The sequence below is a fragment of the Penicillium cinerascens genome (assembly GCF_028974065.1).
Source record: "Penicillium cinerascens strain IBT 15544 chromosome Unknown contig_24_segment0_segment0, whole genome shotgun sequence".
Lineage (NCBI taxonomy): Eukaryota > Fungi > Ascomycota > Eurotiomycetes > Eurotiales > Aspergillaceae > Penicillium > Penicillium cinerascens.
This window is the reverse complement of record NW_026695290.1, coordinates 2872486-2897644: the sequence shown is the minus strand read 5'-3', so window position 1 is coordinate 2897644 and position 25159 is coordinate 2872486. Positions and strand designations below refer to the sequence as shown.

General features: G+C 53.3%; 9 protein-coding genes across 9 annotated transcripts; 6 read left to right on the top strand and 3 right to left on the bottom strand.

The window, feature by feature from the left end:
- Positions 1 to 892: 892 nt before the first annotated feature.
- On the top strand, positions 893 to 2304 carry N7498_004189 (uncharacterized protein; the record flags this gene model as incomplete). Its single annotated transcript, XM_058451251.1, has 2 exons — positions 893 to 945; positions 1005 to 2304. The coding sequence occupies 2 exons, from the start codon at positions 893 to 895 to the stop codon at positions 2302 to 2304; spliced, it is 1353 nt and encodes a 450-aa protein (XP_058310713.1).
- A 570-nt stretch (positions 2305 to 2874) lies between these two features.
- Positions 2875 to 3997, top strand: N7498_004188 (casein kinase II subunit beta family protein; the record flags this gene model as incomplete). Its single annotated transcript, XM_058451250.1, has 3 exons — positions 2875 to 2934; positions 3192 to 3437; positions 3506 to 3997. The coding sequence occupies 3 exons, from the start codon at positions 2875 to 2877 to the stop codon at positions 3995 to 3997; spliced, it is 798 nt and encodes a 265-aa protein (XP_058310712.1).
- A 332-nt stretch (positions 3998 to 4329) lies between these two features.
- On the bottom strand, positions 4330 to 5377 carry N7498_004187 (arylformamidase; the record flags this gene model as incomplete). Its single annotated transcript, XM_058451249.1, has 2 exons — positions 4330 to 5212; positions 5274 to 5377. 2 exons carry the CDS (start codon positions 5375 to 5377, stop codon positions 4330 to 4332), a joined length of 987 nt encoding a protein of 328 aa, XP_058310711.1.
- Positions 5378 to 5806: 429 nt separating this feature from the next.
- On the top strand, positions 5807 to 7081 carry N7498_004186 (putative eukaryotic translation initiation factor 3 subunit EifCh; the record flags this gene model as incomplete). The annotated part of the gene is made up of 4 exons (XM_058451248.1): positions 5807 to 5814; positions 5866 to 5905; positions 5978 to 6447; positions 6502 to 7081. The coding sequence occupies 4 exons, from the start codon at positions 5807 to 5809 to the stop codon at positions 7079 to 7081; spliced, it is 1098 nt and encodes a 365-aa protein (XP_058310710.1).
- Positions 7082 to 7532: 451 nt separating this feature from the next.
- N7498_004185 (putative mitochondrial carrier protein) lies at positions 7533 to 8746 on the top strand (the record flags this gene model as incomplete). Its single annotated transcript, XM_058451247.1, has 3 exons — positions 7533 to 7562; positions 7672 to 7861; positions 7926 to 8746. 3 exons carry the CDS (start codon positions 7533 to 7535, stop codon positions 8744 to 8746), a joined length of 1041 nt encoding a protein of 346 aa, XP_058310709.1.
- Positions 8747 to 12326: 3580 nt separating this feature from the next.
- Positions 12327 to 13064, top strand: N7498_004184 (uncharacterized protein; the record flags this gene model as incomplete). The annotated part of the gene is made up of 1 exon (XM_058451246.1): positions 12327 to 13064. One exon carries the CDS (start codon positions 12327 to 12329, stop codon positions 13062 to 13064), a length of 738 nt encoding a protein of 245 aa, XP_058310708.1.
- Positions 13065 to 17988: 4924 nt separating this feature from the next.
- Positions 17989 to 19065, bottom strand: N7498_004183 (High mobility group superfamily; the record flags this gene model as incomplete). The annotated part of the gene is made up of 3 exons (XM_058451245.1): positions 17989 to 18102; positions 18159 to 18461; positions 18514 to 19065. The coding sequence occupies 3 exons, from the start codon at positions 19063 to 19065 to the stop codon at positions 17989 to 17991; spliced, it is 969 nt and encodes a 322-aa protein (XP_058310707.1).
- A 361-nt stretch (positions 19066 to 19426) lies between these two features.
- On the top strand, positions 19427 to 23193 carry N7498_004182 (uncharacterized protein; the record flags this gene model as incomplete). The annotated part of the gene is made up of 4 exons (XM_058451244.1): positions 19427 to 19567; positions 19631 to 19939; positions 20000 to 22847; positions 22919 to 23193. The coding sequence occupies 4 exons, from the start codon at positions 19427 to 19429 to the stop codon at positions 23191 to 23193; spliced, it is 3573 nt and encodes a 1190-aa protein (XP_058310706.1).
- A 365-nt stretch (positions 23194 to 23558) lies between these two features.
- Positions 23559 to 24010, bottom strand: N7498_004181 (uncharacterized protein; the record flags this gene model as incomplete). Its single annotated transcript, XM_058451243.1, has 2 exons — positions 23559 to 23717; positions 23795 to 24010. The coding sequence occupies 2 exons, from the start codon at positions 24008 to 24010 to the stop codon at positions 23559 to 23561; spliced, it is 375 nt and encodes a 124-aa protein (XP_058310705.1).
- Between the last annotated feature and the right edge of the window lie 1149 nt (positions 24011 to 25159).

Below are 25159 nucleotides of genomic sequence, written 5' to 3'. Positions count from 1 at the left end.
TACCCCGTGAAGGGGAATTAAGAAGATCTCTAGCTCGCGCACGTGAAAAAAAACATAGATCGTCTTGCCCAGGAGCATTTGTCAATGTAACACTCCCTCCCGACTTACTCTTCAATGACAAGCTCTGGGATTTATTCCCAACATTCCCAACAAAGTGTATGATTATAAAGAGTGAGACAACCGTGGATCTATGGATTGTAACAGAAAATGCATTGTTGACTAGTCTTGTTAGGATGAAACCCCGGAACTCGCCGGGTCGATATACTTCGTTTCAGCTTTAGGGTGTTTGTTGAGACAATCTCTAACGCCTGCACGTCTCTTTTTTTTTATTATTTCCGTGTAGGGTCACTCCAGGGGACCCTGAAAGTTAGGCTTCTATTGCCTAGAAGCCATGATAAGGGGCGGGAAAGAACCGACTTCTACGTTGGCGACAATTTCATTATCATATTGTTGCCTTTTCATGAACTCGGTCAAAGTCACAATATCGAATAAATAATCATTCTTACCGGATCCTTTTCCTCCCGGATAGACTATGGTGATTCCCTCGGGTATTGCGAGCCGATCTTGCTGGATACCTCCAAAGTGATATTTGCAATTGCTACCTGCATGGTGTTATAGAGCAATGCACCCCGAGGTCGGCATACACCAGCCACCAAGATTGAGCCCTGGTAATCTCTGCAGTAGAATTCATCACCATCCCACCCATGCCAATCTAAGTTTACACAATGCTCGTTTCAACGCGGTAGAATGTTGGCCGGGTCACATGCGTGGCAAAGCACCGCCACAGCTTATCTGCCTGAGGCGATCCGATAAGGCGCCCTCCCCCGTCATCAGGCACTCCCTTTCATCTTCCCCATCTTACTCAGGGTAAATACATCTATTGATCATCAGTATGGCGCCTCCGAATGGGCACCTGCTGCTCCCCAAGATATGGAGAGCAGCTAGGTACGTTCTCTAATTCACCCTCTTCATCGCCTTTGACTCATCAACTGACATCACCGCAGGTTCGCCTATGAGAAGGCATCCAGGGCCATAAGAGCCAAACTACCGGAACCTACGCAACAAGCTTCACTGCGATACCAACCTGCATATGCGCGAATCAACTCTCGCCAGCCGATTAATCGCGTCGCGGCCATCCGCCAGTCCCGCAGCCGGTACTTCTCGACCCGCGCTGCCAATGCCTTCGTCTCGGCCGTCCGTGGAGCACAGGCTGATGTTGGTGCTTACAAGACCTCTCGTGTCGCTTCCAACATTAGTCGGCTGACAAGCCGCGCTCCGTTCGCATCCACACTTCGTCCTAACCTCACCGGCGGAACACTCAGTCGTACTGCGGGTGGATATGCTATTGGAGCTGGTCGTTTCGGCGGTGCTCGGTATTTCTCCCATGGCCCTGCGGCTCCGGCCCAGGTGATCCAGAATGTCTCCCAGGGAGTTCGTGCTTTTTTCCTCTCGGGACAGAAAGTCCGCTTTGACGGTATTGATCATCGCACTGGCGAGAAGCGGTACAAGGCTGTCAGCGCTCTTCAGGACCAGGCTGGGCGCAAGATGACCGCGATCCCTCACAACGCCCCTGGATCGCACCTTGACTTCCAACTTTCCCCGACCATCACCGCCTTCGGTGCATTCAGCGTTCTGAACAAGAAGTCTGGCTCCGCTGCCGTCGAGACCCTGAACTCGGATGGCTTGATGGACCTGCTTTCTGCCGACTTTGCTCGCGCTTTGAAGGAATTTGCCATGGTGATGAACGATCTTAAACGTCTGTCGACGCTTGGTGACCTCCCGATCATGCTTCATGATCGATCCATCATTCGCATCCGGTTCCCTGGCTGTGATGCGGACACCGTTGAGCGCTTATGCGACGAGGTGGGTGTTCAAAGAGGCCGCATTGTGCAGGACGAAGACTTCGAACTTCGCACTGGCGCAGATCTGGCTCTTCTGTTCCCCTTCGCCCCCAGCGTTGCCCCGTCGTCCGATACAGAGTATTTCTTCGAGAAAGCTTCACTTCACAAGACCCAGTATTCCGATGATCTCGACTGGCATGGCATGATCACACCGGAAAGTCCATTCTCAAAAGACTCTGGTCTCGATTCCGGTCCTGCTATCAGCTTTGACGACAAGGAGTTGTTCGGCAGTAACCCTTGGAAATCCTCGTCTTCGTACTCAAGCATCAACGTCAGTGAGCTTGGTGATCGAGCGTATTTCCAAGAACTCTCGAGCGCTGGTCTGCCGGAGAGTTCATCCGAGTACGACGGCGCCGGGGGAATTCACAGGTTCCTGGCTGAATGTGATCGCGCTCGACGTTGAACCCGGTTAAATTGGGCTTTTACCAATCTTTTCCCATTCTCTCTCGCTTTATTACTTGGTTTTGATTTTATCCTGGCTTGCCGGGTCACATAACGACAGCGTGATACCACTCCACTCATTTGGATTTTCTTTTTATCAATAGTTATTTTACAGATTTCGTTGAATGAAACACCTTTTTCGACTTGAAAATCAGTCAATATTAGTTCACCCTATGAGAATTATCAATGCATGTGCAAGAAGAACAAAGTAAAGTCCCAAAACAGCCGTAGATCACAGTGAAGGCGGTGTAGCCACATCTGGCAGAACACCGCCCGCACTTTATCGAATTGATGGCGGGCGCAGTTGGTCTCCCCTCGACTCTCCAGCCCATCGACCCGCACAACATCGCGCGAATTTTGTCCGTGTTCTCCAGCTCCGACACGGATCTCCTACCGGAATTGCTCAGCAGCACCGCAGTTGGGGCTTCCAGCACCCCGGGGTTGATCCACCCAAGCTCTGTGGTTGCCACATACCCACCCCTCCGAGTGCGCACCCGGCCTGAACGGATCCTTTCCAGCAACAATCTTCACCATGATGGAGGACTTCAACAGCGAGACGGATAGTGACTACACGAGTTACTGGAGAGACTGGGTAGGTTCTTTGTGCTTTTGATGATCTGCGATGTCCCGCCCGGCTGCATCACGAGGTGTGCACTTGTGCTTCAGTGCCAGGTTCAGATCGACACTCGGCCCTTGCTTCGATTCTTCTTGGAACAGAAAGCTCCGAGCGAGTCACCTCTCGGCGTTACATTGTGCTGCGAGACAATCGGGCTACGGACTGCCTCTTTCATAATCTATTGCTATCGACTTTTCGCATGAACGCCGCTAATTGTCATATGTGCTCTTTAGTTTGTCTCTTCCCGAGGAAATGAGTATTTCTGCGAGATTGACGAGGACTACTTGACGGATCGCTTCAACTTGACTGGTCTGAACACTGAGGTCCCCTACTATCAATATGCGCTCGACCTTGTCACAGATGTCTTCGACCTCGATGCCGATGATGATCTGCGCGAGCAGATCGAAAAGTCTGCCCGCCATCTCTACGGTCTTGTCCATGCGCGCTACATCGTCACTACCCGTGGCCTTGCTAAGATGGTATGTCCACACCGGTACCTGACATCGGCACTCTTTCCCCAGCGCTCCAACTAACATTGTTTGAATAGCTTGACAAATACAAGAAATGCGACTTTGGAAAGTGCCCCCGCGTTATCTGCGAGGGACACCCGCTTTTGCCCATGGGCCAGTCCGATCTCCCTAACATGAGCACCGTCAAGCTCTACTGTCCCAAGTGCGAGGACATCTACAACCCCAAATCCTCCCGACATGCCTCCATCGACGGTGCCTACTTCGGAACCTCCTTTCACTCTATCCTGTTCCAAGTCTATCCCGCCCTGAACCCCGAGAAGAGCATGCGCCGCTATGAACCCCGAATCTATGGCTTCAAAGTGCACGCGGCGGCTGCGCTCGCTCGCTGGCAAGACGGCTGGCGCGAGGATCTGCATTGGCGCCTCGCTGAATTCGACATGACCCACAAATTCATCGAGGAAAGTGAGAGTGAAGATGACGCTTTTGATTACGTCGAAGAGCCGGAGGGCGCGAAAGTTGACAAGGTGGTGGCGGAGACTGCATCAGGCCGGATGGATCTCGGCAACTGATCCCATACGGGGATCTTATGAGCAAACATTTGGCGTACAAGGGACTTCCTGTAATTTGATCTTCCGTGATTATGCGTTTACGAATAATGGCGTTTCAAGGCCTACATTGTACCTACATCATACCTTTTAAGGCTTTTTGAAATATGAATGAAGAAATCTTAAGCTTCATTATATTAGTTGAAACGTCAACCTTTCATGATCCCCCCCACATCTATGCCAATTTATGAGCATTTTATAAGATAAATACTTGAAAATCTAACGTATATACATAATTCTGCCTCGATGCCCCTCTGCACAATGGTCAAACACATAACGTCCATCTCTATCTTTGATCAAGCCTGAGGAGCGAGTCCCATCTCCTGCAACTGCTCAAAGGCAAACTTGACCGAGCGAGCAATCCCATCACCATTGATCCAGGCATCGTCATGAGCACCGCCAATCGACAGCGTCCGCACACGACGATCCTTGTGAGTGAGTTCATCCGGAGGAACCTGAGCCTCCGTCTGCTCCCACCCCTTCAACGCGTCAACCATTGCCTCATCCTGGGACTGGTCCACAAGCTCATCGTCCGGAGAACGAGTCAAGACAACCAACCTGCCAGTCTTCCAACCACCTTCAATACCACGGGACCCCATCATCTGTGCCGGAGAAACCGCATCCCAGAGCAAATCATCCGCCCCAAATGCACCTTCAGTAAACTCCTGATACGCTGAGATCCCCCGATGGGTATCGACCAGCCGTCGGAGATCATAGATCCCCGCCACACCCACAATGGCCGTAGGCTTCGCCCGTAGCCGCGGCGGCAAAGGTTCCGGAGTCGTAGAGATAGGTTCAGCGCCAAGACCGCAGCCATCTGCACCTCCGTTGTAGGCCATTTCTCTGTGATTTGCGATAGCGCCCATGACGGACTGGAAGGCTAACGTTGCGCCGCAGCTATGGCCGACGAGAATGTACCGCGGGCCAAACCCATACGTGTTCTGGAGGAATGCGAGCGCAGCCTCGACATCCCGGATATGGTCCGGGTGCTTTGCAGAGCGGAATTCTCGTGGCGGAGTGGTCGATGGGGCTTGCGGGAGCTTCGGGTGCGGGCTCAGCCGGTAGGAGATAGATGCGAAGCCGGAGATGGGCAGATTTGATGCGCGGAGGATCGACTCGGCTTTGTCGAAGGCCTCTGATGTTACCGCGGGATCTCGCCAGGCGCCACCATGGATGTAGCTGGTTGTCAATTGTCAGTCCATTGTCTCTCGAGCGGAGTGGTGGAGGGGAAGTGCCGTACATCACCCAGTATGCATCCTTGCGAGGTTCTAAGGCGGTGATAGAGATGGTCTGTAGCGTGCTATGCCGACCGTAAGTCACGGTCCGTTTTCCTGCGGAGGCCATGTCGGGTTGCGTGTCTACAGGTCAACTCTTGATCGCAATCAGAAGCGGGACATGCGGAGGAGGATCCGCTATACATGACTAAGGTCTGCGATTGCCACTCAGTGGATCTGGTGCAGTTAGTGAGAATAGTACATGATTAGATGAATTAAAGAATAGACAGTCTTAAGGACCAATTGAAGCAGTGTGGAGCATTCCGACTTGCTCGAGAAAGTATCGAAAATGTCAAGAACTAAGATGCGGAGTTGAAGGCGGACGATGAAAAGGGTTCGTGTAAAACGTGTGTTTTTACCCCTCGATTCCCACCCACAACCATGTATGGTATTACATACGACGCTAAACCCAAAGGGAATCCTTTCACACAACCTTCCGAAACGCTTCGACTTGTTCTCCAACCCAACCCCCTCCACTTCCGGTGCATCACGCTTCAATATGGCCGAGTATGTATTGATCTCTGCCTTAGCGGAATCCCTATGCTAATACTCTTCCAGATCCCAAAGCCCCCTCGTGGCCGTCAAGGTCGAGGCCCTGGTACGAACTCCCCGAATCTTGAAAATCTGCTCTACCCTCGCCAGCGAGAAATACTCATGTCGGACACTCTAGGTGGTAATGAAAATCATCAAGCACTGCTCCCAGACCTTCCCGACGACTGCGACCGGTTCCCTCGTCGGCCTGGATAACGAGGGTCTTCTCGAGGTCACCAACTCTTTCCCGCTCCCCGTGGTCGAGACTCCCGCCGAGTCGCACTTCGACAACGCCGCCCCCAACCCTGCTGCCTCTGCTCCCCGCACCAAGGCCAACGGAGTCTATCAGGCTGAGATGATTCGGATGATGCGCGAGGTCAACATCGATGCGAACAACGTCGGCTGGTACACCAGCGCCAACATGGGCAACTTCGTGAACATGAACGTGATCGAGAACCAATTTTTCTACCAGAAGGAGCTGAACGAGCGGACAGTCGCTCTCGTGCACGATGTTAGCCGCAGCGCCCAGGGTGCCCTCAGCCTGCGGGCTTTCCGCCTTTCGGCCAAGTTCATGGAGGCGTTCAAGGAGAACAAGTTCAACTCGGAGGAGTATGTTATTGTGCCAAATTCGAATGCTACGTTATAATACTGACTCTTTTGCAGGCTGCAAAAGTCCACCCTCCGCTACCAAGATATCTTCGAAGAGCTGCCCATTGAGATCCACAACTCGCACCTGATCACCTCCTTCATCCACCAGCTGCAGTGCCCCAGCACCTCCGGGCCTACCGACCTCCCGCCCTCTCTCAGTGCTCTCGAGTCTAGCCCCTTCTCCAAGTCCTCTACCTTCACCCCCAATTTCGACAACCTGTCTCTCAGCATCGACCCCTTCCTCGAGAAGAACTGCGACCTCCTCCTGGATAGCATCGAGGCACACAACACCGAGACCAACAACTACCAATACTACCAGCGTGTGCTCGGCCGTGAGCAACAGAAGATCAACAACTGGAAGCAGAAGCGCAGCCAGGAGAACGCCACCCGGGCCACGCTTAAGCAGCCCCTCCTTCCCGAGGACGAGTGGCAGCGTCTGTTCAAGCTTCCCGCCGAGCCCAGCCGGCTGGAGGCTATGCTCAACACCCGCCAGGTGGAGCAGTTCTCGCGCCAGGTCGACAGCTTCGTCTCGTCGACTACCGGCAAGATGTTCGCTGTTAAGGGCAACATGCTGCCCGGTGAGACTGCGAAATAAGATGGAGATGGGGATTTTGGGATTGCATGACCTTTTTACGGCGTAGGGAGGGAAAATGTTCTCTTGGGATGTTAATACGACTTCCTCTTTTTTATTATTGTATGACGAGTCGAGTCTTCCTGTCTGATGTTTGATGAGATATATGGACTCGCATAGCTCATAGAAAACAGCGACCTTTTAGATATTTACTTTATCATTGCCTGCATACTCCTGCAATCACTATCTTGGTTTCTTTTACCTTTTACCCCAGAGTACAGCCAGCCCTAACCAATATAGGGCACTTATCAATCACGTGATATTGATATGACCTCATTCTGGATGAGTGATCGGCCCGATAAGATTGCAATCAGGGCAGTTATGAAGTCAGGAAAATGCCCTTTCCTAAAAGCTTATACTCCTCAGATCTCCTTCAGCACCTTGTTACCGTCATACACTTCCCCATGCATGCATAATGTACAATAGCCACTCCGACATTTGGTTTGTGAGTCCAGCCTAGATACCCGCATACTCCGAGCTTCCGTGATCGTTCACGAATGTCCAAACCAAGTATCTCTTTTCCAAGCCGACTGACAAGCTTCTTCCGACTCTAGGCTGGCGCCTTCGCCGCAATAACAGTCGACTTCATCGTCTACCCCTTCGACACACTCAAAACGCGCATCCAATCCCCGAACTATGAGCGAGTCTTCAAGGACGCGCGTACGGGGGCAATTCGACGCAATGTCCTATACAAAGGATTATACCAAGGCGTATGGAGCGTGGTATTCTCCACCATCCCATCATGTAAGTCACTTATGTGTCCCGCCTCTTTTCCATACCAAACCCCAATTGCTAACCCCATCCACAGCAGGAGCATTCTTCACAACCTACGAAGCCGTAAAATGCACCCTTCACTCCTCATCAACCCACTCTCAAGACTCCAATCCGGAATACTACGAAGGATCGCGAATAGTCATCCCACTCCCATTCACCCATTCCCTCCCCGTTCCCGTTATCCACGGCATCGCATCATCAGCTGGAGAGATGGTGTCCTGTCTGATGCTCACGCCCGCCGAGGTCATCAAACAGAATGCACAGATGATCGATAGACAAGCAAGTGGTTCGAACATTGCGCCTGTGCGACAAGTCCTCTGGAAATTCAAGGGTCGGCCTTGGAAGCTGTGGAGTGGGTATACTGCGCTCGTAGGGAGAAATTTGCCTATGACGGGGTTACAGTTTCCGCTTTTTGAGTATCTGCGTTCACGGATTCTGGATTGGAGGAGGGGGAGGAGGGATGTGAAAGGGAAGGGGGAGGAGGTGAAGGAACAGTTGATTGAGAGGGCTGGTGTTACGGGGATGAGTGCGGGTATGGCGGGGACGGTTGCGTCGCTTGTGACGACGCCGATTGATGTTGTGAAGACGAGAGTTATGCTTTCTGCTAGTTCGGAAAGTAGCCAAGGCCAGGCTGGTGGGAAGGCGAAGAAGGGAGCGTTGGCTGTTGGGAGGGAGATCTTTGTGAAAGAGGGAGTGAGGGGGCTGTTTAAAGGTGGTGCTATTCGGGCGGGGTGGACGGCTATTGCGGTTAGTTTGTATTTGAGTATGTATGAGGGTGGGCGGTTCTTTTTGGAGAATCGGAGGAAGCAGATTGAGGGTGTCGGAGGGGCGGAGGAGGGGGACGCCGTTATGTAGAGTTTGATATTGGCAGGGAATGCAGAGGTAAAGATCCCTGTTTGATTTAGACATCTGATACAAAATCCATTTAGAAACTCTTTGGGCCTTCGGAGCAACATTTACTACACATGGACGCTTGAAACGGTAAAATCCGGATAAACAAACATACGAGTAGACTACGAAAGTGCGTGAAAGTTCCCTGGCACGGGGGCAGGATAGAGTCCCCAGAATGTCTCTTGATCGATAGCCTGCCCGTTGACCTTTTCTCAGGGAGTAAATACAATATGATCACTTGGAAAAATGCCATATTCGTATCCATGCAGATAGTTCTGGCACCACGTCGCATTTCATCTAGTGGAGATCTCTCAGTGCTTTCAACTCTGCGTGCGCATTTGGCTTGACGGCGTGCCTCGCTCGATCTTTCGACTTTTTTTATCAGGTAGTAGAATATTCATCCCTCAAAGGCTAGTTCGAAGCGCTTAGAAAGACGGCAGAAACATGTCCGAAAAGACGCTTACAATGTCCAAAGGCAGGAAAGGAAGCCGAATCATCTGAACATAAATTAGGCAACATAGCCGATAACTCGGTATAATTCCATAGAAAACTAGAGTCTATCTCTGCGAATCATGCCGAGAGGGCGCCTGGAGCCTAGTTTTCGGCCCCATCTCTCACCCTTGTGTTAGTCATATGAGTCAATGTTTCGGGGTAAGCGCTAGTTAGGATCCAATTTACTATTAGCCTCGCTTTGAGGCTTACCTCTCTTTGAGGGGCATAGGCGCTCTTGTATCTACCATACTTAGCGATGTATTACTTTTACTTTTCATATCGCCTATACTGTAGAAGCCTTGTTGATCACGCATCCTCTTTCGGATATAGGTAGCGTTATCGCTTGACTGGAAGTATCGTCCAAATATATGAGAAATATCTCAACAACATCAAGAATGCGAAACAGGATATCCAGCTCTTTCGAGAGAAGATAGACGCCCTTACCCAAGGTGGCACATTTAATATAAAGTCCCCTATTCTATTCCGCCGAGTCACCACTGTTCGACCCCTTTGGAAAGCCCTTTTCCAAAGACGGCCCTGCGCGAAGCATACTCAATGTCTTGGTCTCCAAGGGTGTGGTTACATAAATGGCACCCAGGTTATCGCCGGTGCCGCATTTAATGAGGTAGCCTGGGGGCAAGAACGTATTAAACCCTTCGATCAAGACTGGATGACCATTGAAGAGAGTGGAAACGCGTTGAATCACACCGAGCGTATCAATTCTGTCATAAAATCAGGCTAAGAGTGCGAAGATTGGCCAACGGGAAAACTCACTCTTGACTTCTAAAGTCATTCATCAGGTCCACAAAACGAGTATGAACATCAGGCTGATCCGCGAATATCACCTTGACTTGATCCATATAGCTGAGGGCGTCCTGCGTTATGAAAAGACGTGTTAGGTTAAGGTCTTCGGAATCGGTGGAAACCCAACGCTAGACTTGCATTGAGAAACTGGCCTTGTGCGAGTGCCGTGATGTTTTCTGGGATCTGCTGTCCCGACCCGTTATCTTCTTCCATCATCAGAGGGCTACTGAGGTCCTGCATATGCTGTATCTACGGACTGAAAATCCAGGCTCGGAAGACTGCACACAACCTTCGGGACCGCTGGGTAGGTTGAGTAGGTTGAGTAGGTTGGGTTGAATGGGAGGGTCGGGAGGTAAGGATGCCTAGATATAGGCAATGCACAGACCCTGGGAAGAGTAGGAGGCTCCGAGGATGTCTAGATATTGACAAATGCACAGACCCTGGGTGGGACGAGCGGGGCCTGTGGAGCCAATGTATCACGCAGTTGCTGGAAAGGCGTCCTTACTGATCGGGAGAGTACGAGGCTCGATTTACAGGGCTACGTAGGCCGCGGGAAGTTGCATATATTGGTCAGGGCGATTTCGAGAACGACTGTACAAAGAAAACATAATCATATACTCCGTATTCGCCAGGGTATCAACAAATTCGTCGTACGTCAGGCCCTTGTGTTAAAAGGTAGTAAGCTTCTTAAACCAGCTTGACTTCTTATTTCCCGAAGCAGTCGGGGCTCCCTGCCGACTCCCATGAGACCGCATCCCACGATCACGCTCGTAGTCACCACTACCTGAGCTACTTTTCACGCGCGACTGGCGGCGTGAGCGAAGATCATCGATTTCTTCATCGGGAATGTCGCCGTATTTAGCGCGACGGCGGGCGCGACGGCGGACAGCGCGACGAGCTTCTTCGTCTGAGGAGAGGGAGTGGGCGTTTGCTGCTTCTGCAGCCGCGGTGCCTGCTGGGGGCATGTCGATGACTGTTTCTACGACGGGTGGTGGGTCTGGGGGGTCATCGGATTGGCTGTATACCCAGGAGGATATCTTGTCTTTCTTGGGTCCCCCTGTGTTTCCATGATTGATACCGCCTGTCATCAGGGGAGCGCGTGTGCGTTCTGGCGGGGTGGCTTTGGAGCGCCGATGGCGGTCTTTGTCGTCTGCTGTACGTGAGCCACGGCGTCGGTCGTCAGCTTCGTCAGGATAGACTTCTGGAACAGGCTCTTCGACGCGAGAACGGCGGCGTTTGGTTTTGGCGGCCAATTCTTCTTCACGGAGGCGGCGGCGCTCGCGTCGTTCGGCGGCCTTGGCTTCGGCTGCTGCTTCGGCGTCGCGCGCGGCTTGCTCTTCTTTGGCGCGGCGTTCTTCGCGTGCCGCGCGACGAGCTTGTTTCTCTGCAAGACGCCTGGCCTCTTCCTCTTCACGGGCCTGTTGCTCACGTGCTAGACGGGCTCGCTCTCTTTCTTTGCGTTTGGCCCGTCGTTCTTCCGCCTCTCGAGCTTCTATCTCGCGGTAGTCAGACGGGGCCTGGCGAGATGAGCGCTTGGCTCGCCGAGCAGCTTTGCGAGCTTCCAGGTCTTCGGCCTCCGCCTCACCTGCAGCTGCCCCGGCTGCATCGGTGGTAAATCCTTCAGCATCGGTCTCGGGTCGGACGGATTGACGGCGGCGGTCATCACGTCGTACACGTCGCTCCTCGCGCTCTGGCTCAGTCATACCCCCATCGCGAGTCGAGCGAGATTTTCGTCTTTCCGGAGGTTCAGGGCGTGTGGTCTTTCTCAAGGAGCCAAATAGTCCCATCAGTCCACCGGTCTCTTGCTTCTTAGGTACTGTGCTAGACCGCTTCACACGTCGTTCTTTAGGGGGATCGGCGAAGGCGAGATCGTCAGGACCCGATGCAACGTCCGCCCCTCCGCGCGCCTGCTCTGCATCGACCATGACAGCATCGTCATCGGCTGATTTAGGGCGCGACTAGAAAAAATCAACGTTAGCAGATATCGAGGTAGGCGAGTGAGGTGATTACTAACCTCTCGTTTTGACTTGTGCTTCGATCCCTTCGAGCCTTCCTTCGGCGACTGTCCATCGGCGTCTTCCATGTCGACCACGACCATGTCATCATCCTCGATGGCATATGGGTCCCTTGGGCCTGAAGAAGTGAATTAGATCTGGAAATGAAAGTAAATAGTGAAACGTGATTCTTACCTGACTTCTTCCTCTCAGCACGTGGACGATCCTTGTCCCGCCTCGACTTAGCCGCACTCATGCCCATCAACTTGGCTGCCTTATCAGCCACCTCGGGCTTATCGTCAGGGGGTGGCGTCGGCATGGCAGCTTCACCATCCGCATCAACAGAAGGACGTCTGGACGCCGGTTTCGATGATGGTCTTGTAGCTGCTGATGGTTTCTTGGTGGATTTGCTTCGTGGCGGGGGCGCGCCGAATACGAAGTTGGACAAGGTCGTAGCGCGTTGCTGTTTTGAGGAACGCGCTTCCCGTTCCCGTCGCTTCTCTCTGTCTGACGATGATCTTTCCATCTCCGCGTCGGATTCTTTGGGTCGGGATTTTGTGGACTTTGATCGTACAGCGGCTGAAGGAGACCGCTCGCGTGCTGCTTCTTTCTCCTTTCTCCTCGCTCTTCTCTCCTCCTTCTCTTTTCTTGCTCTTCTCTCCTCTATGATTTCCTTAGGCTCCTTAGGTTCTTTAGGTTCTTTATCCTCCTTCTCATCCTTCGGCGGCTCGGCTTCCTCGGGGGCTTTATTTTCCTTCTTGCTGGATTTCTTCGGTGGCGGTGCTGCTCCCCAGAAGCCCCAGCCAGAGCTTGTCCCAGTGCGTTCCACGCGCGGGCGCTCTTTCTTCGACGACTTAGCAGGTTCCGTCTCAACAGGCTCTGGGGCAGGTGTCGGAGGAGCACCACCATCTGCGTCTCCTGCTTCCTCAGGCTTTGGGACGGGAGGCGGAGTAGGCTCCTTGGCAGGCGCGGCGGCTGCTTTGTCGGCCTGAGCTTTCTTGTATTTCTTCAGTTCCTTCTTAGACATTTTAGAAAGATCTGGCTCTGGCTCTGGCTCCGGTTCAGGTTCAGGGGCCGGCTCCAGGTCGGCGGGTTCTTCATCTGGGAAACTCCCAGGCACAGAATCGTGCTTTTCCTCTTCAGGTTCGGGTTCTGCCTGAGCTGCCTCCTTAGCTGCCTCCTTCTCGGCTTGAGCTTTCTTGTATTTCTTCAGTTCCTTCTTAGACATCTTAGAAAGATCTGGCTCTGGCTCTGGCTCTGGCTCTGGCTTAGGTTCCGGCGCAGGTTCGGGTTCGGGTTCGGGCTCAGGTTCGGGCTCTGGCTCTGGCTCTGGCTCTGGTTCGGGCTCAGCCTTCTTCTCCTTGGATTTGCTTTTAGAGCTCAGCTTCTCCTCCTTTGCCTTATCTTTCTTGTTCTGTTCCAGGGCCTTGATGCGCTCGGCCACAGACAGCTTGGTCTTGCTCTTTGGCTTTTCCTCAACGGGCTCTGGCTCTGGTGCGGGATCCGGCTCAGCCTCCTTTGGTGGATCATCAACATCAATGAGTAGATCTTCCTCTGGGATAGGCTCGGGATCCTCTTCCTTAGGTTTCGGTTTCTCCTTCGTCGACTTGGTTTTGGTGGCAGAGCCACTAGTCAAAGATGCCCAGAAGCCCTTGGCGGCTGGTTTTTCTTCCTTGGCCGGCTCGATAGCCTTCTTCTTCGTAGACTTGGATTTGGGAGCAAGATCGGCCCAGATGTCGTCGGCATTGTCGTTTATAGATTCAGGTTCAGGAGTAAGACCTTGGGCGGGAGGTGTCGGAGCTGGCGGCGGAGGCTCATCGATGTCCATGCCCTTTTTCTTCTTTTTCTTATCCTTGGTCGTACCCCAGACACCACCCCAAGCATCGTCTTCATCCAGCTTTTCAGGTTCTGGCTTTAGCTCGGGCTCGGGCTTCGGTTTAGGCTCTGGTTCGGCAGGAGGCTCCGGTTCGGGCTCTGGCTCGGCGGGCTTGTCGGAGGGAAGTTCAAAGTCCTTTCCAGGAATAGGGAGCCCCTTCTGGATTAGCTTTTTCTCGCGCCTCTTTCGTTCTTTGGAAGATAAAGCGGCCCAGCCTTCGTATAAAGGATCATCTGGCACCGCAGGTTCAGGTTCAGGTTCAGGCTCAGGCTCAAGCTCAAGCTCAGGCTTGGGTTCCGGTGCTGGTTCAGGTTCTGGCTCTTTGTCCTTTTTCTTCTTCTTGTCCTTGGTGGAAGTTACATTCCAGCCATCCCAGTCATCCTCGGGCTCCTTCTTGGACTTTATGGGTTCTGGTGGTGGAACCTCAATCACTGGCTCGGGCTCCTTCTTGGACTTCTTATCTTTTTTCTTCGATGCGGTGCCCCAGCCGTCGACCCAGTCATCTTCTGCTGGTGGGGGAGCGGGGGCAGGCTCAGGGTCAGCCAGAAGGTCAATTTTCTTCTTTTTGTCCTTGGACGAGACATTCAAGCCCCAGTCGTTGTCCGGTTCGGGAGGGGCGACCTCATTGGCTTTGGCTTCCTCTTCTTTGGCCTTCTTTGCGTCTGCCTTGGCTTGCCTGGCATCCAGTTGGGCTTGACGCTGTTCTTCGGCTTCCTTCACCTTCTTCTCCCAGTTCTTTTTCTCCTTTCGCTGGTCCTTCTTGGAAAGGCCTATGAACCAAGCCTCCTCCGTGATAGGTTCAGGGATTTCAACTAAAGGCTCATCCGGTTCTTCAGGTTCGGGTTCAGGAGCAGGCTTGGGGGCCGGTTCAGGCTCGAGGTCGACATCCAGCAAGTTCTTTTTCTTCTTCTTGTCCTTGGTCGCGGCTCCCCAGACACCCCAGTCGTCGTTGCTAGGTTCAGCAGCCGGTTCAGGCTCGGGAGGTGGATCGTCCTTCTTCTTGCTCTTCTTCCCAACGGAGGTGAATCCACTCCAGTCATCGTCCACTTTGGGCTCCTCGACCGGTGTAGGACCTAAATCACCGAAATCAAAACCAGTCGTCGTCTTGGTCGTTTTCTTCTTAGAGCCTACGGAGCCCCAGGGATTCGTATCTTTGGATTCCTCTTTCGGAGCCGATTCGCCAATGGCTCCAAGGCCCCATTTGTTGCCGGCACTGGCACCACCACCACCACCACCACCACCACTACTACCACCACCACTGCCTGTGCTCCAATCTTTGCCCCATCCACCAAAACTGAAGCCAGTGCCACCGGTCTTGGTGCCGGAGTCGAAATTCAAATCAAGCTGCGGGGCCCCGTCACCCAGGCTCACGTCTTGGAACCCGCCAGGTGGAGCTTCGGACTGCAGTCGGGGTCAGACAGATTCAAAATGCCGTGGATTTCTAGACTTACCTTTCCTTTCTTCTTCTTCCCTACAGTCGCGAATCCGGCCCACGAATCATCGGCGCCTCCTACGTCCACGTCATCAGCCCAGCTGAGAGTGTTGCCAGCCGCGGCCTCTGCAGCCTTCCGCTCCTCCTCCTCTTCCTCCTCCTTCTTCTTATTCTTCTTTTTGGAGCCGCTCGTAGTCCAGTCGTTCCAGCTATCATCCCCTCCACCGTCCCCGTCACCATTGCCATCACCGCCGCCTCCATCTCCACCTCCGGCATGCCCACCTCCATCACCCGCACCTTGATCGTCCTCGGCATTGTCCGAGCCACCACCATTGTCTGGTGGCGGAGAAGCCTGGGTTGCCTTCTTCGTAGCAGTGGGGCCTTTTTTCTTCTTATGTTCGCGAATCCCGACAGGGTTCTCGAAATCAATGTAGACATCCAGCGAGCAATCTTTCAGCAGCGCAGATGACTGATCTTGAGACTTGGTCGCGGGAGTTCCTGGAGCATCCGAGACAATGATCTTTCGCGTCGCAAGCGGTGGGAGCGTAGAGTAATCCGGAGGCAGATCTGCAATCGCATCATCGTATGACGGCGGAGGAGTGGCGTACAACGGGAGCGCGGGAGAACAGAAATTTAATTCGTCCTTGCGCAGAGTTTCCAGCTGCGCAGAACCTCCAGGGTGTCCCTCAACAAGAGCGCTCCAGACATCATCGATGTGCCTATTCACTGCATCTTCCCAGCGGGTTCTCTCCGCAATGCCCTTGTCGCACTGTCCCACGCATTCGTAAGGAACCAACGCGCTTATCTCCATATCGAAATAGCGAGTGCTGAGTTGGCCTACGGCCGACTAGTGACCCGTCCGCTGGATTGCGGGGAGAGAACACATGGGGCGGCGGGTTGGAATGAATCCCCCGCGGGAGACGTCGATTGGGTAAGAGTCAAGGACAGGCTCACAGGCGGGAGGATAACGACTGGGCTAGGGCGATAGCTGCGAAGAATTCGTCGTTCGATTAGCGGTCTCGTATTCGTAAGCAAATAGCAGGACAAAAGCACAATAGCCACCCTGCACGACCGGCGCGAAATCAGGTGCCCGAGAGGGATCGGAGGGATCGCAGTGTTGACTGAGGCGATCGCTAGAATGTAGAGCGCGATAAGGGATCTCTGCAAGAGCAAAAGATGGAAGCACACGGAGGAAAAGTAATCAGAAGAAAAGGGATCTTGGGATGCGCTGGAGGCAGGGATAAAAAGTTTGAGGCGGTGGAGGTTGATCATCCGTCATTGAGTGGTGTACACTTCCCCGATTCCTCCCTGAGTACTCCTTCCTATGGACTATTGCAAGCTTGGAATTCCCCCTAACGTTCCCCTTCCAAGATCCAAATGAATAAAGGTTCGTATAATCTTTTACTCACGAACACCCGTTCGGCTCGACTCGTGGCCCTTGATAACATAGATAGAGAAAAAACCCAAAATCTAAAAAAGCGGATGGCTGGGCGAACGGGTGATCGCTTTCGCAAAACCCTCGATATACTTCGTACGTGCTAACCAAGAAATCTGAGCACTCGTGTAAAAACTTTGAAGTATACCGTACGATGCATTCCACCTGTAGGAAGCAAGCCACAAGTACCAAGCTCTGCATCGTCGCACAGACTTCGCGCATGTTGCAGCGACGGCGGTCCTATCGATAACGAGATTCCCCCTCCACTGAGCGGCCCAAGGGGCCGCGAAGTAGGGGAGTTCGCATGCTGGGTTTTAGCCATGGGTGCTATACTGGTGACATGCATACTCCTACATTCTTTACCTACCTAGGTGTGTATGGTGTACTCAATATGTTTGTACCTGTTGTTTACACCGCATCGTACTTCGTACCAAGGAACCTGCACCCCTCACCCACGGATTCCCGCTGCGTGGACCGTGGGTGCCCGACTAGCGGGTAGGCCCGTCTGCATGGAATCAACAACCAGGTTGCAGTTGCAGGAATCCTTTTTCTCGTGCCTTGGTACTTCGTGCTTTAGGGTGGTACTTGTACTTGATGTATGTAGGACTCGATGCGGGGGCCGGAGCGGCGAAAGCTCGTTCCGGGTGTATACAAGTATAGCGCATGTACATCCAACAACTTTATGTCTCTATATGGGGGATGAACACCTTCACAGAGAATATGTCTAGGTAGAATCCAGTTGGGCAAGAAAATTACACTCTAGAATCTTCTGCAGGGAGGGAGAAAGGCTGCTGCACGCGCAACACCAGACTCTCACCGCCACTTGTGATCCTCGGAACCGAAACCCACCGGTGCGGGGGGTTTCTCCGCTGTGGAGGAGCTGTGGCGCCTTCAAATGTTTGACTCGTGTCTTCGATCTGACCATGATCACAATGGCAGAATGGTTGGGAACGCAGTGGCAATTCGTGAGGTATAACTGAGATACAACGGGGTTGATCTGATAAGTTGAAGATACAAGTGGCAGACAGACACACTACAATACATTGACAAAGGAAATAGGGAATCGAGAGATTTAGGGCATTTGAAGCACAGGCGCGACACGAATCCAAACCCAACTCTTTTCCGACCCAACCCAACAAAACACCGACCGTGGCCGAACATGAAACACCTCCCTTATTCCTCATCCGCCTCTTCCTTGTGAGTGGGCGCAGGGGCAGGCCCGCCGTACACTTCCTTGTGCTCCCGCTCGTATCGCAGGCGGTCTTCGACCTGCTTCTTCTGGTATGACTACAGAGATGGTCAGATTTAAGAGAAGCACGTTGAAGAAAAATGGTGATATGTACCTCCTTCTCATAATCGGTCAGCTTCGACCACTCCTCACCGACGATACGGGTGAATTCGGGTCCGCCCTTGGGTTTGAGGTCACTGCTATCACGGCGCTCCAACATGTAGAAAAAGTAAGCACTCCTGGGTCGCTTCACCTGCCGGTCATCTTCAATTGGGGGAATGCGCTTCTTTAGGAGACGAGTCAGGAAGCGACGGGCACTATTGGCGTCTTTGATCTGATTCGGGGAGTATGAGTTAACCCAGGCTTCGTAGTTGGCCTTGTTGATGGCCCGGTTCTCGCTTGCTTGGGCTTCGAGTTTCTACGCAAGCCAGTCAGGAATCGTCGATAACGGTATTGTGAATAGGACGTACCTGGTACTCGTCGGGAGTGAGGCTCTTAGCTTTAGAGATAGCCTCTGAGAATTTCTCAACGGACGTGCCAGATCCTGACTTGAGCTCAGCAACCTGTTCTCTAACCGCGAGGGGCCAGGCGCTCGCTGTGAGCTTCTTGGGCGGGACAAGCGCAATCCCCTTGAGTTCCTTGATTTGTTCCCGGCGCTCGCGAGCCGCCTTCACGACCTTTTGCTTCTCGGTCAACCGCTTCTTCACTTTCGGCTTCTTGGCCTTGACGGCCTTCTTCTTTGGAGACTTCGCCTTGGTGGTAGAGCCGGGCTTGCGCCCACGCTTAGCCTTTGGGGTCTCGGTTTCGGTTTCGGTTGCGGTTGCGGTTGCCAAGGAGCGAGATTGTAGCGAGATGAGGGCAGACAAAGAGCCGGTCCGCGGGGTCACCAACCGGGGCTTGGCCGCCAAACATACACGGCGGAGCTGGTTCTGCACGGCGATCACGCGAGTTGGGCGAGAGAAGACCGCGCTGAGGCGCAGGTGTCGCAGGGGACCCGCGCGAGTCGCCCACTGCAGAGACATTGGAGATCGGGTGTATGTTTACCTGGAGGGTGTAGTACCAAGTAAGAAGGAATTGACAGGGTGTAAGATCATATCCTGACGCAACCGGCGAGATAAGGAGGCTGGTCAAGGGTCGCGTCCGAGCTTCGTTTGGTATTCTCCGCTTTGGGATTAGCGCGTATCAGGTGACGCACGTGACAGCGATCCCCCAGGTGCAAAATGCATCATCGCCTCTCAATCGCGGCAATCCCAACTGTGGCCCGCACGGCCGAACTACCCAGCTACATCGCAACTTATATGGAAGCGTGGTGACCATTCCAGGCCTCAGCTTAATATCCCGGTGCTCTGCAGAGTAATACTCACTCATCGTTGGCCTGCAACAATGGCTCGCCACGGGGATACTCGCTCACCATCTCCTGTAGGCAGCACATTCTCTTCATCTCGCCGCAGCCGCAGAGATGATGATCGTTATGAAAAAAGAAGGGACGAAATTCGCGGGCACAGAAGATCCCGCAGCCCGGAGGTATGTGGCAAATATCTCCGTTGTATCGAAAGTGAACGATCTAACCAATTCACTTATTTTCAGCGGCGTTACCGCGATCGCGATGCTGGTCGCGACCGAGATGGCTACCGAAGACGCGAGCGTTCCCTAGACAGACGCGACGAGGACAGCTATCGACCCGCACGGAGAGATAGGTCCCGAGACCGCCGCCGAGACGATGACCGTGATTATCGCCGCAGGAGCCGCGACAGAGATTACCGACCCAGGCGAGATGATTCACGCGACCGCGATCGCAGGCGCACAGATGATTCTGCTGACTTGAAGCACAAGCCTAGACGGGAGGACAGCCGTGACCGTGGCGCGAGCCGACATTCCACCTCTCGGGCTCTCGAGGTGGGTTCCCTTGTCCCCATGGATTCTAGCAAAGGTCATAAGTCTGATTCATATTTCCAGACATCCAAGCCATCGACCCCCGCACCTGCCGCTCAGACCGAAGAAGAAAAGAAGGCCGAGAGACGTGCTAAATTAGAGGCATGGAAACAGAAGCAAGCAGCGGAGCGCGAACGAAAGCAACAGGAGGAGGCAGCAGGTGGTCCCCGAAACATCCTGGACGCCATCGATCGGAGATCGGGCCTATCGCCTGCTGTTGGCTCGCCACAAACACCGACGACTCCCACCGATACTGCGGCTAGCACTCCGTACGCCGGGAAGTTTGACCCAAAGGCAATTGCGAAGAATGCTACAAGTAACACCGCTGCTGCTCCAGCTGTCCTTGGCACCGACGTCGCCGTCCCGCAAACGACCAACCCATCCATGAAACAACCAGCTCCCCTCTCTGCCCCTTCTGCCCCATCTACACCCGCTCCTGCTCCGTTGAAGGCTAAAGGCAATGTCAGTGGATTTGGACTAGGTGCAAAGCCTGCTTCTGATGCCGAGAAACCCTCAGCCACTCGTACCCTGGGATTCGGCGAGGAAGAGTCGACTCGTAAAAAGCTGGAGCGCCTCCCGACACCTCCGTTCGACGACAGCAAAGATGCCCAAGCGAATGATGACGCTGGAGAGGACGATGACGTTGACATGCAAGACGGAGATACCGAGGAGGAGGCCGCGGCAGCCGCTCGAGCGGCCGCCGAACGACGAGAGGAGCGGCTTCAAACCGAATCTCGGGCATATCAAACTCAGGGTGATGTTCCGGAAGGAGAGTCTCAAACCAACGGGGATATCGATATGACCGACTCCTCGAATCAAGAGCCTGAACCCTCTAAGATGGAGGTAGACGAAGAAGAGGTCGATCCTCTTGATGCATTCATGTCAGAGCTTGCCGATACTGCCCCGCCGAAGAAAGCATTTGGCGCCAAGTCCGGCAAGAAAAAAGAATCACAGGCTCCCCAAGCTATGTTTGGAGACGAAGATGACGTGGACATCACAGCAGTCGGTGAAGAAGATGCAGACGACGTTCTTGCCATGGCGAATAAGAAAAAGAAAAAGGAAATTCCCACGATTGACCATAAGAAGATTGAATATGAGCCTTTCCGCAGAAAGTTCTATAACGAGCCGTCCCATCTTGCCGATATGACCGAAGAAGAGGTAGCAAACTTGCGTCTCGAGCTTGACGGTATCAAGGTTCGTGGTCTGGACGTTCCGAAGCCAATCCAGAAATGGTCCCAGTGTGGTCTGGGTGTACAGACACTCGAAGTTGTGGACAAGCTTGGCTACGAAGGTCTCACGTCCATTCAGGCACAAGCAATTCCTGCCATTATGTCTGGTCGAGACGTGATCGGTGTCGCCAAAACTGGCTCAGGAAAGACCATCGCCTTCCTCATTCCAATGTTCCGTCATATCAAAGACCAACGGCCACTCGAAAACATGGAGGGCCCTATTGGCCTGATCATGACGCCCACCCGTGAACTGGCAACACAGATTCACAAGGACTGCAAGCCGTTCTTAAAGGCACTGGGTCTCCGGGCTGTATGTGCCTACGGAGGTGCACCCATCAAAGATCAAATTGCTGAACTTAAGCGAGGTGCTGAGATTGTTGTTTGCACACCCGGCCGGATGATCGATTTGCTTGCCGCTAATGGAGGCCGAGTCACCAATCTCCGACGTGTCACCTATGTGGTCCTCGATGAAGCAGATCGCATGTTCGACATGGGATTCGAGCCTCAGGTAATGAAGATCATGGCCAACATTCGACCAGATAAGCAAACGGTGCTCTTCTCCGCCACTTTCCCTCGCAATATGGAGGCATTGGCGCGAAAGGCTTTGAAGAAACCTGTTGAGATCGTCGTTGGTGGCAGGAGTGTTGTGGCCCCTGAGATCACGCAGATCGTGGAGGTTCGGAACGAAGACCAGAAGTTCTTCCGTCTTTTGGAACTCCTCGGCAACCTATATGCAGATGACGCGAACGAGGATGCCCGGGCCTTGGTCTTTGTCGAAAAACAAGAATCCGCAGACGATCTGCTCAAGGAGCTGATGCGGAAGGGTTATCCTTGCATGTCCATCCACGGTGGAAAGGATCAAATCGATCGTGACTCTACCATTGAAGATTTCAAGGCGGGTATCTTCCCTATATTGACAGCCACCTCGGTCGCCGCGCGTGGTCTGGATGTAAAGCAACTGAAGCTCGTCGTGAACTACGACGCTCCCAACCACTTGGAGGACTATGTCCACCGAGCTGGTCGAACCGGGCGTGCTGGAAACACCGGTACTGCAGTCACATTCCTTACCGAGGACCAAGAACGGTACTCCGTGGATATCGCCAAGGCTCTCAGGCAGAGTGGACAAGAAATCCCAGAACCTGTACAGAAGATGGTGGACGCTTTCTTGGAGAAGGTCAAGGCCGGTAAGGAGAAAGCCAGCAACTCCGGGTTCGGTGGTAAAGGCTTGGAGCGGCTTGACCAGGAGCGTGAAACCGCTCGTATGCGTGAGCGTCGAACCTACAAGACCGGAGATGAAGGCGACGAGGAAGAAGAGAAGGACGAGAAGACCAAACAGGCCGACGAGGATCGGTTCAACAAGGCTCTTTCGTCGGTGCAATCTGCCGCCGCCCCCTCGGCTCCACCAGGTCCCCTCGCTGGCGTTCCCAAGGGCATCGATCTGGACGGCAAAATCACCGTGCACAGGACCGAGAAGGATCCCAACGCTGCTTCAAAGAACCCATTGGACAAAGTCGGTTCAGCCGTGGCCGATATCCACGCCCGCCTGAGCAAGGCAGGCGTGATGAGATCAGGCGTCCCCATCGACAACCGTGGACCTGACGCTGGCGCGTTCCATGCGACGCTTGAGATCAACGACTTTCCCCGTAAGTTTTCACCCACCCCATTGAATATCTATCACTCTAGAACAGCTGCTAATCTTCTATTATCTGAACAGAGAAAGCTCGTTGGGCCGTCACCAACCGCACCAACGTCGCCAAGATCCTCGAAGCCACCGGCACATCCATTACCACCAAGGGCAACTTCTACGCTTCCGGAAAGGAACCTGGTCCCAACGATCTACCCAAGCTGTACATTCTGGTCGAGGGCGAAACCGAGATTTCCGTTACCACTGCCATGCGTGAGCTGATGCGCTTGTTGAAGGAGGGAACTATCGCAGCAGCTGATAGCGACGCCCGTGCGCCGGCCAGTGGTCGGTATAACGTTGTTTAGCCTCGTTCCACCGGTGGATTGGATTTAATGTAACTCGAATGAAATGTATTTTGTATCTAGGCCATCATTATAGTGTGGCTTTCATCAAGATTAGAAGTGCTAAAAAGAAGAGCAGTGGAAATGCCAACTGATTCTTTTCATCACGATTCATTCGGAAACGACCCCGCAAAGTGTCAGTACAGATTGCCTAAGGAGAGAGAGCTCAATATCAAACCAACCCTCAAATGTAAAACGCATCGCAATACTCAAAATATCATCGCCAAACGCTAGAAAACGAATGCTTCACATGAATCATTTGAGAAAAAGAGAACCAGCTCAATGCCCGCAAGTATGAAATAACGCTCAACCCTTCAGAGACCTAGATTTTACTGCCAACGCCTAGCCTCCTCGGCCCCATCCGCATCGCGCGCAGCTCTCTCATCTTGACTAACCTCGCCCAAAGTCTGCGTCTGGGTCTTGGCCTTTTGCGCCGCGAGTTTTGAGCCTAGTTTGCCCTTGTTCGAGGAGGCTTCCTCGGCTCGTTTCTGTGAGGGCATGTTAGTCGAATCCCAGAATGCAAGGTTCAGACCAAAAGGAAATCCCAGTGGACGGATGAGCCTACCTGCGCTGCTATGGCAGCATTTGACCGCGCCTCGTCGGCGCCCCCTTGCGTGTCTCTGCTGTCACCGAGTGTCCGCCCGGGTGTGTTCTTCCAGTTCTTGGCGGGGAGCGGGGCTCGGGGGGCGGCAGACGGAGAGGACGGGGATGCGCCGACGACGCGGCCGGGGCCGGAGAATGCCTCGGGTTCGTTCGAGGAGCGGGAGCAGATGTTGCCCATTGTTTTGGGGGACTAGAGCGGGGGTGTAACGGGATGGAACTCCGCGTGTTCGTGAGGGGATTGTTGGTTTGGAAGGCTAGGGTTGTAGGGAAGGAGTCAATTGAGAGTTGGGATGAAAGAGTGAAATCGATATTGGATGGCGAGGCGTGTCAGGGATATTTGATAAGAGAATATACTAGGTGTTGGAAAGTGGCCTGGTTATCGGACATGTTGGAATAGCGTTGCGATGGCGCGATAAGATACGGTCGATCCGGGGCACGTGGGATTATGTCAGCATTCTTGAAATCCTGCAACGTTGGGTATACCGCATGGCCAGTGATATAGTCGTATAGATCGAGTCGCCTAGTGTATGCGACAGAGTTAATGGCGTACATATACCATTAGAATCCTTGAAAGACAAGTATAGGGCTGACAATCGCAGTGAGGAGGGGCGGCGCAGCGGGGCGGAACCGGCTTTTTAGTCATCGGTGGAAGAAATTGTGGAAGAAACATCCACGGCCTCTGTTAACGTGAATGGGCAAAGATCTTTTTACTTCGACCTTCTCGCCGAGATCCAGACCTTTTCGCCGTCTTCGCCATGGTCGCATCGACTATCTGACCGCTTGATAACGGACGCAAGACCATTCGTCCGACCCACCATGATCCTCACCCCCAAGGTCCTCATTTCCCCGTCGTCCCAAGGGTCCTCACCACAAACTCGACCGATGGCTGCAGGCAACGCCCATTGATTCTCGCTCATTCACATCCTGAAATCGGCTATTCTTTTTTTTTTTTCGACGTCCCCAAGGTCCTCATGCCCCCCTCCTGCAATCTTGTGCTGCATGACGATCGTTCGTCTATTCTCCGATTACGTCGTTCCAACTCCGGCCGACGTAGCACACATCCCGCGAGTTAAACGCATGACACAATTCTTGGACCATTTGCGGAGGCGTTTTTAGTGCAGTTGACTTTTCTTTCCCTGCTGGAGTCCGCGGCAGACTGTTGATCGAACTAGCCCGGTTACGTGATTTGTTCTTCTCGCCTTGACGGACTTTGTGCCTGGCACAGGTTCACTTGCGGTCGCACATTCTTCTCTCGGTCTTTCAACCGTTCTTTTCCCCAAATTTTGCCTTGGTACCTGCTTGCTGCGGAAACCTCGGTCTTGAATCT